Source organism: Mesoplodon densirostris, chromosome 9 (genome assembly GCF_025265405.1).
Source record: "Mesoplodon densirostris isolate mMesDen1 chromosome 9, mMesDen1 primary haplotype, whole genome shotgun sequence".
NCBI lineage: Eukaryota > Metazoa > Chordata > Mammalia > Artiodactyla > Ziphiidae > Mesoplodon > Mesoplodon densirostris.
In genome coordinates this window covers 99,167,470-99,185,348 of record NC_082669.1, presented here as the reverse complement: position 1 = coordinate 99,185,348, position 17,879 = coordinate 99,167,470, and the positions used below count along the sequence as shown (strand labels likewise).

At 43.4% G+C, this 17,879-nt stretch overlaps 1 protein-coding gene across 3 annotated transcripts in view; it reads left to right on the top strand.

Annotated features, from left to right (window-relative positions):
* The window catches only part of KIAA1549 (KIAA1549 ortholog), a 151,989-nt gene that overhangs the window by 108,156 nt on the left and 25,954 nt on the right, over positions 1-17,879 (top strand). For all 3 annotated transcript variants that reach the window (XM_060107935.1, XM_060107934.1, XM_060107933.1), the window contains exons 14-16: positions 439-662; positions 1,604-1,757; positions 7,868-8,185. In XM_060107935.1, the coding sequence (XP_059963918.1) occupies positions 439-662; positions 1,604-1,757; positions 7,868-8,185 (696 nt within the window). The remainder of the gene's footprint in view (positions 1-438; positions 663-1,603; positions 1,758-7,867; positions 8,186-17,879) is intronic.

Sequence of the window (17,879 nt, the reverse complement as noted above, 5' to 3'; positions counted from 1 at the left end):
ATTAGTAAATGGGTATTATATAATGCAAATATCTTCTTTCACCCTGTCTTAATTTAAAAGTCTCTAAAGTAGTGATATTATTGGGTATGGAAAATATTTACTCTTGGGGAGTATGACATATAGTTGTCACTGTCCCTCAGTATCTTCAAAGTTGCCACTGGCCTGTTTCCTGGGTTTGAGTTCTTTTGCCCTGTTGGGGGGCAGATACCACGGCTTCCCGCGTCCCACCCACCACGTGGAGTGTGGGGATACAGCTCCGGATGATGGAGGTTCCCCATGCCCCTTGTGGGTGTGCCTGTCCCTGTTACCCCTTCGGGGCCTCGTGGGAGCCTAGGACAGCCGGGGGCGGGGGGAGGAGAGTCGCAGGAAGGCCTCCCAGCTGCTTTCTCTGCGTGGTCCCAGAGACCGTCAGAACATTCCGTCTGTCTCATTTCCCAGATCCAGACAGCGCTGCGGCACAAGTCGGAGATCGAGCACCATCGGAACAAGATCCGGCTCCGCGCCAAGCGCCGCGGGCACTACGAGTTCCCGGTGCTGGACGAGCTGTCGTCGGGAGACACGCGGGAGCGGCACCGCGTGTACCGCAGGGCGCAGATGCAGATCGACAAGATCCTGGACCCCACGGCCAGCGTGCCCTCTGTGTTCATAGAGCCCAGGAAGAGGTGGGCCCCGAGCCAGGCCGGAGGCCCCTGCTGCAGGGCTACAAGGGCTCGGCCGTGGAGGGGGCGGGGAGAAGTCTCTGGAAGGGACTCCAGGCTGGGTTGGCTGGGAGGCTGCCATCCCGCCTGGAGGTCACCTGTGGTGAAGGCTGCATTCATTCCGCCCCAGTGGCCCCGGAGCATCTCCCTGGGTTTCGTTTCTCCTGGAATTCAGACTTCTGAAAAGGTGGCGCCGTCCTTCTCAGAGGGCTCCAGGGCTGCCTCTCCCTGCCTCTCTTCTTCAGCTCCCACCCGCAGCATCCCCACCTCCCGCGCTTGGTCACCAGTTTGGCTGGGCGCACAGCCGCTCTCAGAGTCTCGGTCTCTTGGTCTCCCAGGCCCTTGCCCCCTAATGCAGAGGCATTTCCTGTAAGATCAGTTCTCATTTGTGTCTTGCTCTGCTCACACCTTTGCTGGCTTGGGCTGCCTGCCGGGTGGACCCTGGGCTCCTGTACCTAGCGGGGCACTGCCTTTCACCCAGCTGCTCCCCTACTCCCAGCAGCACAGAGGAACTGCCGCCCCCTAGGCGGTGGCCTCATTGCCCCCCAAACATTGTCTGCATTCCTGTTTCTGGCCCTCCACACGGTCCTGCCTGCACCTCACACTCTCCCCACTTCCCTCCTCGTCCGCAGATCCTACTCATTTTTCAAGACCTAGATCAGGCCACAGGTAGCCAGCGGTGATATTATTCTCTGTTGTTCCGTGTGTTTAGTATAGTCTGCCCAGGTGGACTGTGAGCTTTCTTAGAGCAGAGACTGTGTCTTACACATTGTTTATATCCTGTGGGGTGTTTACTACAGTGGCTAGCAGGTCCTAGGTGCTCAGAAAATACATGGTGTTTAGTTGATGAGCCCATGGCCGGAAGGTTATTTCCTATGAAGATAACCTCTCTTTTCTCCTGGCAGCTCCAGGATAAAACGTTCTCCTAAACCACGCCGGAAACATCAGGTCAATGGCTGCCCCGGAGATGCTGAGAAGGACAGACTTATCACCACAGACAGCGACGGCACTTACAAACGGCCCCCTGGTGTCCACAACTCTGCCTATATTGGTTGCCCGGTGCGTAATGCTGAGCCTTGCTTCTGGTCGCTCTTAGGGAGAGGAGAATGAGCAATGATGGCTGCTGCCCTGGGTGATGTTGATGCCCAGTAGGTGATGCTCCAGGGCCAGCTAGGTTGTGAGGCATGTAGGGTGGGGAAGGGGTGGGCACTTCCTTTGAAGAAAGATTCGAGTCATAGAGACCAAGGGGCTGCTGGGGGAGCCCTCTGGAAACACACTCTGTTTTTACTTCCTATAAGCAAACCCTGTCCTCTCAGGCTTCAGAATGGCAACTTCTCGAGGTTAATTGGAAAACAGAGAGAAGTGTCCAGAAGGTTTCTTTTTTCTTCCCGTCATCAGAGAGTTGTTTGGGTTTCATGGTGGTAGGAGGGACATTTAGGGTTTTGTCCCATCTTCTGTTCTTGGAGTGCTAAGAGGATATTACATTTGCTAATATATGTATCTAGTTTTAATGGAAGAAAGAGCTTAATGGAAATTAAGGAATAGGGAGTTAAACAATTTTTTCTAAAGGAAAGGGGCACAGAGTTGCTTGTAGTGTTAAAGCAGACGTTGACAGCATTAAGACACATACAGACCCCACTGAGCAGGGAAGAAAGGGCCAGCCTCCCCAAGGGGCCATGAGAAATACAGACACAAAGACACCCCAAGACAGAGCAGGAGCCCTACGTTCCCAGTGTGTCTAGCAGCACCGGGACACACAGTGCACGTCTGTAGCCCTGTGCCAGGGTGAAGCCCTTTCTCGTTGCACAAGACCACCTTTCTCCTTCTGGAGGCAAAGTTACAGACCCATCCTTTTTAGAGAGAAATCAGCAAAAACACATCCTTGGAGAAGGAGTTTATGATGTACATGATCACTTCAGTTAGAGCTTATGTAACCAGTGATTCCTTATTTGAGTTTTATATTTTATCTCTCAAATTACACAACTAACACTGAGAGACACTAAACATAATTACACATATGTGCCAAATACCATACTGACATCGGGGCTAAGTATAATTGAGTCATGATCATCCGAAAGAACCAGGCTTTTCCTTTGGAACTTACTGTGTTTCTGGTGTCCTGAGACTGACCATCCCTTTGTAACTGGCTCATGAGGATTGGTGTGATTCCCGCGGGTTGGCAGGTCTACAAATTAGGCTGCTTTGCTCCACAACAGAATGAATGCCTGAGGTGGGGGAACCTCAGGCAGTTCTCACAGTAGATGGCGCTCCTGAGCCGCTGCCATGTTTTTGGACAGGTGTTTGGGCGTCTGTGGTGTTTGGCTTGATCTGGGGAGGGCTGTTCCCTTGGCTCCCCAGGATGGTCCCCTGGAGCTTTCGTTTTTGTCTCATACGGGATCTCAGAGATCCTGTTGTGTGAAACCAATGAGCAGAAGAAGGGGGAGCATTTCTTCTTCCCTCTTAGCTACCAGAGCCCCAGGGCTCCTTCTCTGAGACAAATCTGTAGGAGAGCCTTTGCAGTCCCGCACGTTATTTTTTCAGTAGCCCTGAGTTCCATCATCCAATGCCACTGAGTTTTGTGAGGGAATAACCTGTCCTCCCCTTGCCCTCTCAATGACCATAAATCAGGCCTCTTTCATGGTGGCCCAGACTATCCTTTTTCTCCTTGCTTTTTTTCTTAGTAGAAAGCACAGAGGTTCCTCCCTCAGGTGGTGGGAAGAAGCCCTTCCCTGGAGAATACTAACTCAATCAGCTGCTTCATCCCACGTGGCTCCATTTTTCAAAGATTCCCTAATAAGAAATTCTTCCTGGGCTTCCCTGGTGGCGCAGTGGTTGGGAGTCCGCCTGCCAATGCAGGAGACATGGGTTCGTGCCCCGGTCCGGGAGGATCCCACATGCCGCGGAGCGGCTGGGCCCGTGAGCCATGGCCGCTGGGCCTGCGCGTCCGGAGCCTGTGCTCCACAGCGGGAGAGGCCACGGCAGTGAGAGGCCCGCGTACCGCAAAAAAAAAAAAAAAAAAAAAAAAAAAAAAAAAAAAAAAAAAAAAAGAAATTCTTCCTCAGATGGACTTTTTACTTTCTCTCCCTAAAAATTCTGAAACATATATCTTCTTTTTTTTAATGCTTATATTGTATGATTTTTGTTTATTTTTTATTTTATATTGGAGTATAGTTGATTTACAATATTGTGTTAGTTTCAGGTGTACAGCAAAGTGATTCAGTTATACATATACATATATATATTCTTTTTCAGATTTTTTTTCCCATATAGGTTATTACAGAAGATGGAGTAGGGTTCCCTGTGCTGTACAGTAGGTCCTTGTTGTATATGTTAATCCCAACCTCCTAATTTATCCCTTCCCCCACCTTTCCCCTTTGGTAACCATAAATTTGTTTTCTAAGTCTGTGAGTCTGATGAAACATATACCTTCACAGATAATGCCTTTTGGGGAACTCACCTTTTCTTAGGTAGTATTTCATCTTGAAGGTTATAGTAAACATACTTTTTTTTTTTTTTTTTGCGGTACACGGGCCTCTCACTGTTGTGGCCTCTCCCGTTGCAGAGCACAGGCTCCGGACGCGCAGGCTCAGTGGCCATGGCTCACAGGCCCAGCCGCTCCGCGGCATGTGGGATCTTCCCGGACCAGGGCACGAACCCGTGTCCCCTGCATCGGCAGGCAGACTCTCAACCACTGCGCCACCAGGGAAGCCCTAGATATACATGTTTTTGAACTATCTTGAATTTTATGCTTTTGCCTCAAAATATCTTCTTCTTTGAGCTCTCTTCTCCTGAGGTGAAAGAAATATTTCTGGACTTCTTGTAACTAGGGCTACCACTATAATTCAAGCCTCAGCAAACATTGACCCTCAGGCAAATCCAGCCTGCTGTCTGCTTTTGTAAATAAAGAACACAGCCACACCCATCATTTTTGTGTTATCTATGGCTGCTCTTGCTACAGTGGCAGAGTTGAGTAGCTGTATGGCTCACAAAGCCTAAACTATTTACTCTCTGGCCCTTTATGGAAGTTTGTCAATGCCGATATAATTTATTATCCAAGCCAGACACTTGTGAGGGTGAAAGGAGATGCTGTTAATTATCCTGGGACAACAAGCATGAACTGAACTTGTCCTGGGCCAACCATGGTGCATGATCACTCTTTTATAATACGAAGGATTGCAAAGAGGCACCAGAATACATCATCTCTGATGACTAAAGGTAAAAAAGTTCTCATGTATTTCTGTGGAGTGATAGGTGAACATGTATCTGTGCAAAGGAAACAAGTTGAATATCAAAGTCGTCAAACTTGGGGGCTTCCCTGGTGGCACAGTGGTTAAGAATCCGCCTGCCAACGCAGGGGACACGGGTTTGAGCCCTGGTCCGGGAAGATGCCACGTGCCATGGAGCAGCTAAGCCCGTGCGCCACAACTTCTGAACCTGCGCTCTAGAGCCCGCGAGCCACAGCTACTAAAGCCCGCGCTCCTAGAGCCCATGTTCCGCAACAAGAGAAGCCACAGCAACGAGAAGCCTGTGCACCACAAGGAAGAGTAGCCCCCACTCGCCGCAACTAGAGAAAGCCTGTGCGCAGCAACAAAGACCCAACGCAGCCAAAAATAAATAAATAAAATAAATTAAAACAAAGTCGTCAAACTTGGATTCAAGAGAATGGAATTCAAATTCCAACTCAGGGATCTTGGGTAAATCTCAGCTTCTGAAGATCACAGTTATTCATTTCTTATTAAGTACCATCTACATGTGAAACACTGTGCTGAATGTTGGGACATAGGAAAATGAACAAGACCTCTTCTTGGCCTGCAGGTTGCTAATAGTCTAGCCTGCGAAGTGTGGAGGCAGCAAGAAGACCAGAGAACAGGAAGCTCTGACATCACGGCTCTGTAGTTCTTTGCCTTCTTGGCAGGATTCGTGGGATCAGTGAGACTCCAAGAGGACCTCTCTTCACGCCTTCACAACATGTCTCTCTTGCTGTAAAAGTTAAACCTTCTTTAAAGTTATGACTACTGAGGGTGAGACTGGCAGTGGCTATAGCTCTTAGGGACTCTCTTCAAGTGTATGTAGGGTTTGTCCCCCACCTTGAAATCTCGGTTTAGGCTGTGACCACACCGCTCTCTTCCTTGCAGTGCGGTTACCCAGTCAGCTACTGGAACCACCGTCAGGAACATCGCTTCTGGCTTTGGAGAGACCCTATTACTTACCAGTAGGATGTTTTTACAGACATGCTTCTCCTCTTCTCCATGAAGTGTTAGGTTGGGGGCTCTCTACTGACTACGTTCTTCCCCGTCTGCTCCTCGAGAAAACCAAGGACGGAAGAAAGGCACGAGTGTGGGCCTTTTTTTGCACCTTGTAAGGAGAGGAACACAGAGTCTTTTCAATACTACGTCATAAACCAGAGACCTTAGGGGCCCCAACTCCTTACCTTGATGACTAAGTCATTTAGTAGAACTTTACTGGGATATTGTGTTTCAGAGAAACAGCCTCACAGGACTAAGTGTGTATTGTACCTTGGAGTGAGACCATCCACTCGCTGTTGGGAAGGGCAGAGCACCTGCCCGTCTCAGGGGTGCAGCCTCTACTCAATGGCACTTGTTTCTGTAGAGGGTGAGGGCCCAGTGATGCCAGGGCTTCCAGGTCTGCCAAGAGAATCCAGAACTCTTGAGTTTTAGCAGGAAATTTTCAGATTTTAAAAATATTGCCCATCTATTTTTTAAAGACTGGTGCGGGCTATGCAAAACAAGTCTGTGAGCTGTTGGTGGGTTTGCCAGTCCGCTATCTGGTTTCCTCTCTGTTTGGAGTTAAGCAGCTGCTGCTGTTAAGTGTTTGACGCTGGTGTGAATAGTAACGGATCATTGCTGGACAGACCATAGTCATTACGAAGCATTTTAGACAGTTGGCTAAGAGGAAGGACGTGTCTCTGCAATAGAGATTTTCTTTGTAAGGGACTCACTGATCCAAAGAGATATGGGAATGCCTTCCTTTGGCCCTCATGTAGAGTGATCCAACGAGCAAAGCTAAACCGTGGACCAGTAGGGCAAGCAGAGCATTCCAGAAAAAGACACTTACACTTCTTCATGGAGGGCATGGAGTCACCAGCCCGTTGAGCAGAACCTCTTCTCTTTTCAGTGTGTCAGTTGTAGTCATTGTGATGTTTGGGCTTCTGGGGCCACTGAGACCAGGAAGGCCTCTTCTTCCATTGGTCCCTTGCTTTGTCTCTTACAGTTTACCGAGTGTATATTACGACAACATTTGGCTCAGAAGGTAGTATCAGGAAATAAGATTTTTAAAAAATCTTAATTGTTACTTATGTCCCTGCCTCTTTGACAGTGGTATAGAATATAATTTTTTTTTTTTTTTTTTTGGCGGTACGCGGGCCTCTCACTGTTGTGGCCTCTCCCGTTGTGGAGCACAGGCTCCGGACGCGCAGGCTCAGCAGCCGTGGCTCACAGGCCCAGCCGCTCCGCGACATGTGGGATCCTCCCGGACCGGGGCACGAACCCGTGTCCCCTGCATCGGCAGGCGGACTCTCAACCACTGTGCCACCAGGGAAGCCCCTAGAATATAATTTAAACTTGTTGACTCATGTTATCCAGGGATACCACCATTTAAAAGAAGTTAGCTTCTGAACAAATAATTGACACTATATTTACTCTTTGTAAAGAGTCGTAATAGGTATTAAAATGGTTTATACACACATAGTTGTAATATCGTGGTGCCTTTGAACTCTTTTGCGGGTGTATAGGGCTATTCTTCCTATTGTTAATAGTCAATAGACTGCTTTAGTTTTGGGTTTCTGTATCTAGGGAAAGTCAACTAGGTATTTTAGTATATAGACTCTGTCACATCATTTTTGGTTGCTAGGGGCTTTCAGGAAAACGTGCACTTCCAGGTACTGAGATACATTTCAGGGAGTTGATTGAGTTTTGCTGGACAAATGACTGTTGAATAATTTTACTTTTTTCTTTCTTCTGATTCAAACTTTTTGCTCCCATGAAAGGTAATGCACATTCCTCAGCTGTGATTTGAAAAATTCTTATGGTAAACCCATTCCTCAATGTCAGTGAAAAGTGTTAAATTCTTTTTTAGTCCTAGAGTTTTGTTTTTGGGTCTCCACAGAAGCTCGTGTCTGATTCTTCACTTTGCTGTTTCCCCCGCTGTAGTCTGATCCCGACCTCCCAGCAGATGTGCAGACGCCATCTTCAGCTGAGTTGGGGAGGTATCCAGGCCTGCCCTTCCCGGCCTCCCAGTACATCCCGCCCCAGCCGTCCATCGAGGAGGCGCGGCAGACCATGCACTCCCTCCTGGATGATGCTTTTGCCCTCGTGGCCCCCAGCAGCCAGCCCCCTAACACTGTGGCTGCAGGCCCTGGGGTCCCAGCCGGCCTGCCTGTGAACAGCACCCCTTCCCGGGAAGAGAGACGAGCCACCCAGTGGGGGTCCTTCTACAGCCCAGCTCAGACGGCCAACAACCCATGCAGCGTAAGTGTGGACCTTCTAGAATTCTCTTATGGGCAAGATGTTGGAGCTTTGTTGCCTGACTGCCTCATTTTCAGGATCCCTGCAATACTCTTGTTGGATTTGATTGGAATTAAAGCTTGGATGATGAATCTTAGTTTTTATTATCTTCTAGGTTAATTCTCAGTGTTGAAAGCATTCTTTTGTGCAACTCAGGTGTTTTGTGGAGGTATCTTCCTGAGTTCCCTTCATTATCATGAAATATAGGTGGAGTATGTGTCAAAATATATTCTCATTGATGTATCCATAAGAGGTACAGTTAAGAATGTACTAGAATCATTAAGTTTTTTTGTGTAGGCCACCTGGGACTGAAGAGGTGAGGTGAGGGTCTGCGAGTGTAGGCAGCTAGTCCGCAAGTAGCCAAGCACAATCATTTTCAAATACCAGATTTCCATCTTGGGAGTTGACATTTCAGTGTTTCATCTGTCTTTGTGATCCTTTATTTTTTTCATATTCAGTCAAACCTTTCAAATGTACCTTCTCAAGTCACGGAGAAGAAGTAGAACTCAAGGATGTAGCATTAAATATTATTTTTTGCTAATTTCAGATTAAGCGATCAGACTGAAACATTTGACTCTGGAAAGATGTTAATAGGTTACAATTTAAATTTCTTCTTCAAGGAGTGTTTATACAGGGTTCCTCTAATTTTGTTAACCATATTAAGGTTAAATTATATGGCTGATAATAAATATATGTTAAAAGAATTTTCATCTCTGAAATTGGTATGAATTTTGAAAGTATGCTCTTCTCAATAGATTGTTTCCTTCAAGGCGTGGTGGGCCTGAGGTATAGATAACGGCTACCATACAGGGGACAAATACTCAATCTAGTCATTGTTGTTTTAAATATAAAAATATAGATTGTTTCAACAATAAATATTAAACTACTTCATAATTACAGTCTGTATATAATTGTAACTGGTAGTTTATAATCTTTAAGGATATGGATGATACAGAACAAAACTCGGTGATAAAATGAATTTGGCTATAGCTGCTATCTCTTTAAGCATCTCTCATTTGTTTATTCATTCAAATATATTTATGGAGCACCTGCCACGTTCTGGGTACTCGGGATACAGAGGTGCATGATGCACAACTCCAGCTCTTACATCCCAGTGCGGGTATGTGGACAATTGAAGCAGTAACTTAGTACAGCACAGTGTGGCAGGTGTCATGGCAAGATGGAAGTATGTGGGGGGAGCACTTGACTGAAAGTGCTTGGGAAGGATTTTATAGACAAAATGAAATCTAAGTGGAAGTCTGAGGGTAATTAGTGGTTATCAGTTAAAGAAGAATATTTCAGGTAGTGGGGAAGCTATCAGAGACACAGAAGTGAAAGTGTCTGGTACAAACTCCCTCTTCTGGACAAGATGGAGGAAAGGATCTAGATTTACCTTCTCTCCAGAAACAACTAAAATAACTGAACAAAATATATGGGTTTTCACAACATTGGACGTTAGAGATGAGTAGAACCCTACAGTCACCCCAACTGTCTTGAGAGAGTTTCTAGCTATGGTGCAGGGTGGAAGGCCCCAGGCAGAGCTCAGTGGTCTCCCTGAGTTGAGAAACCAGAGTTGAGAGTCTGGGGAGGAAAAGGCAGCTAGAGTTCACAGTAGACAGTGCAGGAAAGCAGAGAGATGCACAGAGAGATAATTCCAGAGAGCTGCATGGAATCTTCATTTGAGTACTGACCAGTTTTAAGTACAGAACTACCCCCAGAAGATTAGCGGGAACAATCCTCAGAGCTCACATAAGCGTGGGAATATGTTCCTGCTGTGGACTGAATTGTATTCCCCCCAGATTTGTATGTTGAAGCCTAAACCCCCATGTGAATATATTGGAGATAGAGTCCTGAAGGAGGAAATTAAGGTTAAATGGGGTCATAAGGTTGGAACCCTGTTCTGATAGAACTGATGCCCTTAGAAGAAGAGCAAGAGACGCCAGAGCTCTCTCCACCGTGTGAGGACACAAGAAGGCAGCTGTCCACAAACCAGGAAGAGAACTCTCACCAACAACTGAACCCTGCTGGAAACTTGATTGTGGATTTTCCAGCCTCCAGAACTGTGAAAAAGTAAATTTCTGTTGTTTAAGCCACCCAATCTGTGATATTTTGTTATGGCAGCCTGAGATGACTAATACAGTTTCTTTTGTACCAGTGTGAAAGACCTCATAATTCATGGAGCATCGATTAGAGTACTCAGAGCTGCTCTCATTCTACCTAACACAGAAAAAAGTAAGACCTGAACCAGAACAAAGCTCAAGAATATTTATAAAGAAAACCAAAAATATACAGTATCCAACAAGGTCAACTTAATAATCAAAGTCTGGCATCCAGTCAAACTAACCAGACAAGCAGAGAAGCAAGAAAATGGCATAGATGGTAGCATTAGTAGACAAAGATATTAAAAGAATTATAATGGAGCTCTGTATGTTCAAGAAACTAGAGTGAACATATTAATTAGAAGCATTGAAAATATTAAAGGAAACAAATCAAATTTTGAAATGAAAACTATAATGTCTGAGATGAAAAATATGTACTGGATGGGATAAATGGCAGATTAGATTTGCAGAACAAAAGATGAGTAAACTTGAATGCATAGTAATAAAAACTATCCAACATGAAACAAAGAGAGTAAATATTAGACTAAAAGATAAATAACTCATTAATGAGCTGTGGGACAACTTTAAGTAGACTAATATACATGTAATTGGAGTTCTTGAAGGAGCAGAGAGGGTGTCAGAAAAAAATAAAAGAATAATTTTTTTCTGAATTTGATTGAAACTGTAAATCTGCAGATCCACAAAATTTGATGAACCATATGCACAAGAAATATGAGGAAAACTATACCAAAAATATGAAATTGCTTAAAATAAGTGATAAAGATCTTTAAATTATCCAGAGAAAAAGGGCAGATAACATACAGTGGAACAAAAGTAAGGATGACAGCAGAATTCTCATTGTCCAGAAAACAGTGGAACAAATATTTAAAGAACTGAAAGCAAAAACTGTCAACCTAGAATTCTATATCCAGTGAAGACCTCTTTCAAAAACTAAGGTGAAATAAAAGCTTTTTCAGACACAAAAAAGCTGAAAGAATGCATCACTGGCAGACCTGCTTTACAAGAAATGTTACAGAAAGTCCTTTAAGCAGAAGTAAAATGATACCAGATAAAGATCTGGACCTTCATAAATGAATGAAAAGCACTAGAAATGTAAATATGTGGGTAATTATAGGAAACTTTTTTCTTCATTATTTAAATCTTTTAAAAAGGTAATTGACTGTTTAAAGCAAAGTAGTAACAAAGTATTGTGGGGTAGAAGTAAAATGTATGAAAACGATAGCACCCAGACCAAATGGGGAGAAGTAGAAGGGGACTGTTTTAATGTTCTTATACCATGCACAAAGTGGAATAATAACACTTGAAAGTAGACTGTGATAAGTGAAAAATATATAACATATACCCTAAAGCAACCACTAAAAAAATAATAATAATTGTAGCTAATAAGCCAACAAAGGAGTAAAAATGAAATAATAAAAAGGTAGTCTAAAAGAAGGTGGAAAAAGAGGAACAGGGGAACAAGGAACAGGTGGGACAAATAGAAAGCAGATACCAAGATGGTAGATTTAAATCCAGACCTGTTGGTAATCATATTAAATGTGAACAGTTTAATATCCCTATTAAAGGGCAGAGATTGTCAGATTGGATAAAAAGCAAGATCCACTTATCCACTGCTTACAAGACACCCACATTAAATATAAAGGCACAAGTAGGTTAAAAGTATGAAGAAGGATATACCATTGCTAACGCTAATCACAAAACTTGGAGTGGCTATACTAATGTTAGCCAAAATAGTTCTCATAGTAAAGAATATTAACAAGGATAAAGAGGATTATTTCATAATAATAAAGTGGCCAGTTCATCAAGAAGTCATAAAAATCTTCGAAAAGACAACCCTCAGAATGGGGGAAAATATTTGCAACTGACAAAGGATTAATCTCCAAAATATACAAGTGGCTCATGCAGCTCAATATCAAAAAAACAAACAACCCAATCCAAAAATGGGTGGAAGACCTAAATAGACATTTCTGCAAAGAAGATATACAGATTGCCAACAAACATATGAAAGGATGCTCAACATCACTAATTATTAGAGAAATGCAAATCAAAACTACAATGAGGTATCACCTCACACTGGTCAGAATGGCCATCATCAAAAAATCTACAAACAGTAAATGCTGGAGAGGATGTGGAGAAAAGGGAACCTTCTTGCACTGTTGGTGGGAATGTAAATTGATAACAGCCACTATGGAGAACAGTATGGAGGTTCCTTAAAAAACTAAAAATATGACTACCATATGACCCAGCAATCCCACTACTGGGCATATACCCTGAGAAAACCATAATTCAAAAAGAGACATGTACCACAATGTTCATTGCAGCACTGTTTACAATAGCCAGGACATGGAAGCAACCTAAGTGTCCATCAACAGATGAATAGATAAAGAAGATGTGGCACATATAAACAATGGACTATTACTCAGCCATAAAAAGAAATGAAATTGAGCTATTTGTAATGAGGTGGATGGACCTAGAGTCTGTCATACAGAGTGAAGTAAGTCAGAAAGAGAAAACCAAATACTGTATGCTAACACATATATATATATATATATATATATAGAATCAAAAAAAAAAAGGTCGTGATGAACCTAGGGGCAGGACAGGAATAAACATGCAGACATAGAGAATGGACTTGAGGACATGGTGGGGGGAACGTTAAGCTGGGACGAAGTAAGAGAGTAACATTGACATATATACACTACCAAATATAAAAGTGATAGCTAGTGGGAAGCAGCTGAATAACAGGGAGATGAGCTCGGCGCTTTGTGACCACCTAGAGGGGTGGGATAGGGAGGGTGGGAGGGAGACACAAGAGGGAGGGGATATGGGGATATATGTATACATATAGCTGATTCACTTTGTTATACAGCAGAAACTAACACAACATTGTAAAGTAATTATACTCCAATAAAGATGTTTTTAAAAAAGTATAAAAAGAATTTTAGAATAAATGGATCTTTTTAAACAAAACAAAACAAAAAAGAAGTCATAAAAATCTTAAATGTTTATGTGCCTAGTAATAGAGCTTCAAAATATGTGAAGCAAAAACTGACAGAACTGCATACATGTATAAGCAAATCTACAATTCTGGTCAGAGATTTCAACACTCCTTTTTCAGTAATTGATAGCAGGGTTGCAGTCAACCCTTGAAATTAGTTCTGGGGAACTAATGGGAAGTGGGAAGTAAAAGTGGTGAGATGTGAGGGAGGAGACGGACAGGAAGAAGCGGAGAGGTTAGGAGCCTAGACCTCATCCTGAGGGTAGTGCCTGGATACTGAAGGGTTTTGAGCAGGCTAGAGACATCATTAGGTGTGCCTTTTGGAAAGATTGCTCTCATTTTACACTGGAGAGTGGTTTGTCACAGTGCAAGAGAGGATCAACACGGCTTCAGCATGTTTAATTGCTGATGGCACTGAGCCAGTGTAGGAGGAGAGCTTGCTGATACAGGAAAGGGGATCCAGAGTACTGGTGGAGGAATTATCTTTAGAAATGAAGGGATATATTTCTTCCAGTTTAATGGGAGGGAGAAAGAATTGGGTGCAAGTACAGTCAGGTTTGTAGTTGGGTGGCAGTACATTGCAGGACCACCCATCTCACGGTTTCTATTCTCATGCAGAGTCATCTGTTGAGAATGAGACAAGTGTGGAAAGGCAAGAGGGTTGAGGGAGAGTAGAAACTTGAAATACTTATTGTGGAGAATGAGAGAAAACAGATTAGGGACGTGGGAGTAATTACTTTAGCATTGAGGCCGCTGTTCAGACTGACAATCGTGAAATTATAGTGACACAAATTAAAGGTCTGTAGTTTTGTTTATCAGCATTCAGATACCCAGGTGTAGACAAGGAGAAAACAGGCAGTTGGATTGATCTGGAGCTGGGGCTTTATCAGGCATATGTGATGAAAGGACAACTGGGAAGAGATGTGCAGATCAGAGGGTGCATTTGAAGTGATGACAGACGATACACTGAAAGGGAAAGTAGTGGGCAATTAAACATGCTGGAGCTTTGTAGATTCTTCCTCTCAAATCTACCCACTGCATTACACTGGTTGGAGCCATCATCATCTCTCACCAAGATTATTGGAAGATGTCCTAATCATCTCCCTGCCTGTGGTCTTGATAGTAGGATGTCAGGGTGGTGGCTGACAAGTAAAATGACGTTTATTGGTGTTGAGCAGACCAAGAAGCTGAGAGGCTAACACAGTAGATGCATCCTATGGGTGACAGGAGGACTTGGAGTGAAGAGGGAGACCTTCCAGGAGCCTTTTTGCTTAGTCGCGTCTTTCCAGAAGGAGAGCTCTCATCTCACTTCCCCACCTGAACTTGTTCGCTGCTGGCATCTACGTGTTGCTTCTCTTTGCTCCTTGAATTGTTCAGCACAGAAATTTGTGGCCATCTTAATTTCTCCCTTTCCGATAGAAGATGTATATGTCATATCCTCTAGGAAGCGTAAATAGTTCTTGGCATTCAACCAGTTTTTCTGAATCATTTTCCGCCCTTAATAACCAACGTCCATTTTATCTTTGGATTCAGTTCTTTCATTCACCTCAGGGAAACTTTCTTTTATTTCTGAAATAATTGTCTTACTCTGTTCTATTTATTGGAGCTGAAGTTACCAATTATTTTTATGTTGGCTCATCTTTGTCTCTTTTCTGTATCTGTCATTTATCTCTAGTTGCTTTAGCTACTTTGTTCTTTTTTCTCTGCCTTCAATTATGGTTATCTTGGGCCTTTTCTCTGTGGCATTGATTTGCTTTTAAACCATATCTGTTCTTTTCCCCATTAGTTGATTTCTTAAATTCATACTGGCATTATTTTGGTCCTCACATTATTTCCATAGTTCTGTGGTCTCCCATTTTTTGTTTTATTACCACATCTTTGAAGTTAAAAAGAGGAATGGCTATTCTTATTAAGTTAGGGGCCACATTTTGCTGCCAGAATCTTTCTTCCCCCCCTTGGCTACTGCTTTTCTCAGTTTATGGCATATTTTACCCATTTATTTACTTGTTTGGTTTCTGCTGATCAAGTGGAGCAGTAATTTTTGACAGATTTGTATTACTATTTTAATTCTTTCCTCATTGTTCATGCATGTTGCAGATTAACGATTCAGTGATAATGCCTTACTCGTCCATCTTAACCAAAAATGCAGACCCATGGCAAGATTTTTATAAATACTCTTATCGAGTGGTTTTGATGTGAACTTTTGACGTTACCCTTCATATTTTGATGGGAGTGGTAGCAACTTAATCTAGTGGAAAATCAGAATCATTGGTTGTATTTGGGCATATCTAATGTAACTTCAACGTGTTTATAAATTGGTTGTAAGGTTACCGTTTGTTGGCAGGAGGAACCTGATCACCTTTTATTTGCTCCTGCTGATTACGGTGAAAAACCACAGGAATGTGGATTTCAGGGTGCCTTCAGTTACCCCATGAACCTTTTATTTACCATCTGATGACATTTTTATTTCTTTTTTGCCAGCGTAAAGATGTTAGTTATACGTTGGTGAGTCAGGCCACTTAATAGGTGGTATTTCTGCTTTCCTGAGTAAAGTTAACCTCCGTGGAGTTGTCCTCTAAGTAGCAGGTGTGAATACCTGAGCTAAGATATTTTATGAGCAGACCTTACCGTCTGGTTGCTTTACCTCAGGCCCCTCCAGACTCCACTCACCACTTGCTCTGTTGGCTTGTTTTATACTGTATAGAAAGAAAGGATGCATTAAAATGGGATTTTTATTCGCCTAGCTGATTGAAACCTTAAAGTTCTCTTCTGTCCTCCAAACTTTTTTACACGTGTGACCCACTTAAAGGAAATGCCTGCCATCTGTCTGTGATTTTTTTTAAAACCTTTCCACTGGGGGCATGTAGTCTCTAGAAAAATAGTATCCTTTTTCTGACTACAATAGATTGGAAATGCCTAGCACTACAATAATAAAACAGTTAAAGAGTAGATAGCTACTTTGCATTGATTTTCTTTTAGTTTATCACTTATTAGATCTTTTGAAATCCTGATAGGTAAACTGTTAAGCCTTGATCCTTGTTTTTGGTTTTATTTTGCATGTGACTATGTTTAAAAAGTCCAAACTGTGCTGAAAGCACAAGGGCCACTGTAAATAATCTTTATCCAGTCTCAGATTTCTGTTTAATTATTTGGAAAAGGAATTGACACTCCTTTTCGTCCTATTTCTCTCTTCTTCCATAATCCCCTTTGGCTTTTTTACCTCAGTTGAGGAACTCTGCAGGGTTCTAATCTCTCTCCCTTTGCCAAGGGAAGGGAAGCAGTGAGGGCCAGAGGTGAAGTAATTTGAGCGCAGTTTCATGTCTAATAATCCCTTCAGAACTCTGTGAGGTACAGAGATTGTTCTGTACTTCTTGGCCTAAGGAAATATACCAAGGGAAGTGGAGTAGTTTGGTCAGTGTGTCTGACTCCAAAACTCCTATTCCCCGCCAGACCCCGCAAAGTAGTGATTTATTCAAGAGGGAAAGTCTGGTTTTAGGAATTATGGGTGGTGCAGCCCAGTGGTTAAAAGCATGTCAGAAAGATAAATTAGGAAATTGTTTAACCTCCTTGTGTGTTGGTTTCATCTGTAAACAGAGATAGTGAGCACTTTTTTGGGTTGCTGTGGGCCTCAGTTAGTGTTCATACAGTGCATAACAAAATAATAATTCAGTAAATGGCAGCTTAGAAAAATAAAGATCTAATATTAGAGCAGGTCCAGAAGCAAGGCTGACTTACTAACTTAACTTGGATCTCCTGATGCTGGACAACCTATTGGTTTAAACTGACTGGAGTTGGATGGATGCTGTCCAGAGTTACTGTCCTGCTAAGATACCTGATTCCAAAATAATGATTCATAGTTGTTGAAAAGAATTGTTAAAATCCGAGTCCCACGTATGCTAGGGTTAAGATATGTTGATTTCATGAGGATTGCAATATAGGTCTAGGTTTCTTTAAATCTGGGAGACTTCCTTGGTGGCACAGTGGTTAAGAATCTGCCTGTCGATGCAGGGGACAGGGGTTCGATCCCTGGTCGGGGAAGATCCCACATGCCACGGAGCAACTAAGCCCAGGCGCCGCAACTACTGAGCCTGCTCTCTAGAGCCCAAGAGCCACAACAACTGAGCCCACACGCCACAACTCCTGAAGCCTGTGTGCCTTAGGGCCCACGTGCCGCAACTACTGAGCCCGTTTGCTACAACTACTGAAGCCTGCATGCCTAGAGCCTGTGCTCTGCAACAAGAGAAGCCACCACAATGAGAAGTCCAAGCACCACAACGAAGAGTAGCCCCTGCTCGCCCCAACTAGAGAAAGCCTGCGCACGACAACGAAGACCCAACGCAGCCAAAAAAAAAACCACAAAAATTCTGGTGCCATCTTGTTTCAGTCAAAGAGCACTTGGTTAGTGCAAGTTAGTTCAAGTAAAAATAGTTGATTGAAGGATACACGGACACCTTATGGAATTTAAGAGCAGGGAGTATTGGCTGGGCCTCCTTGGTACTAGAAAACTGTCAGAAACTGAAGGTGTTCACTTCACCTTTTA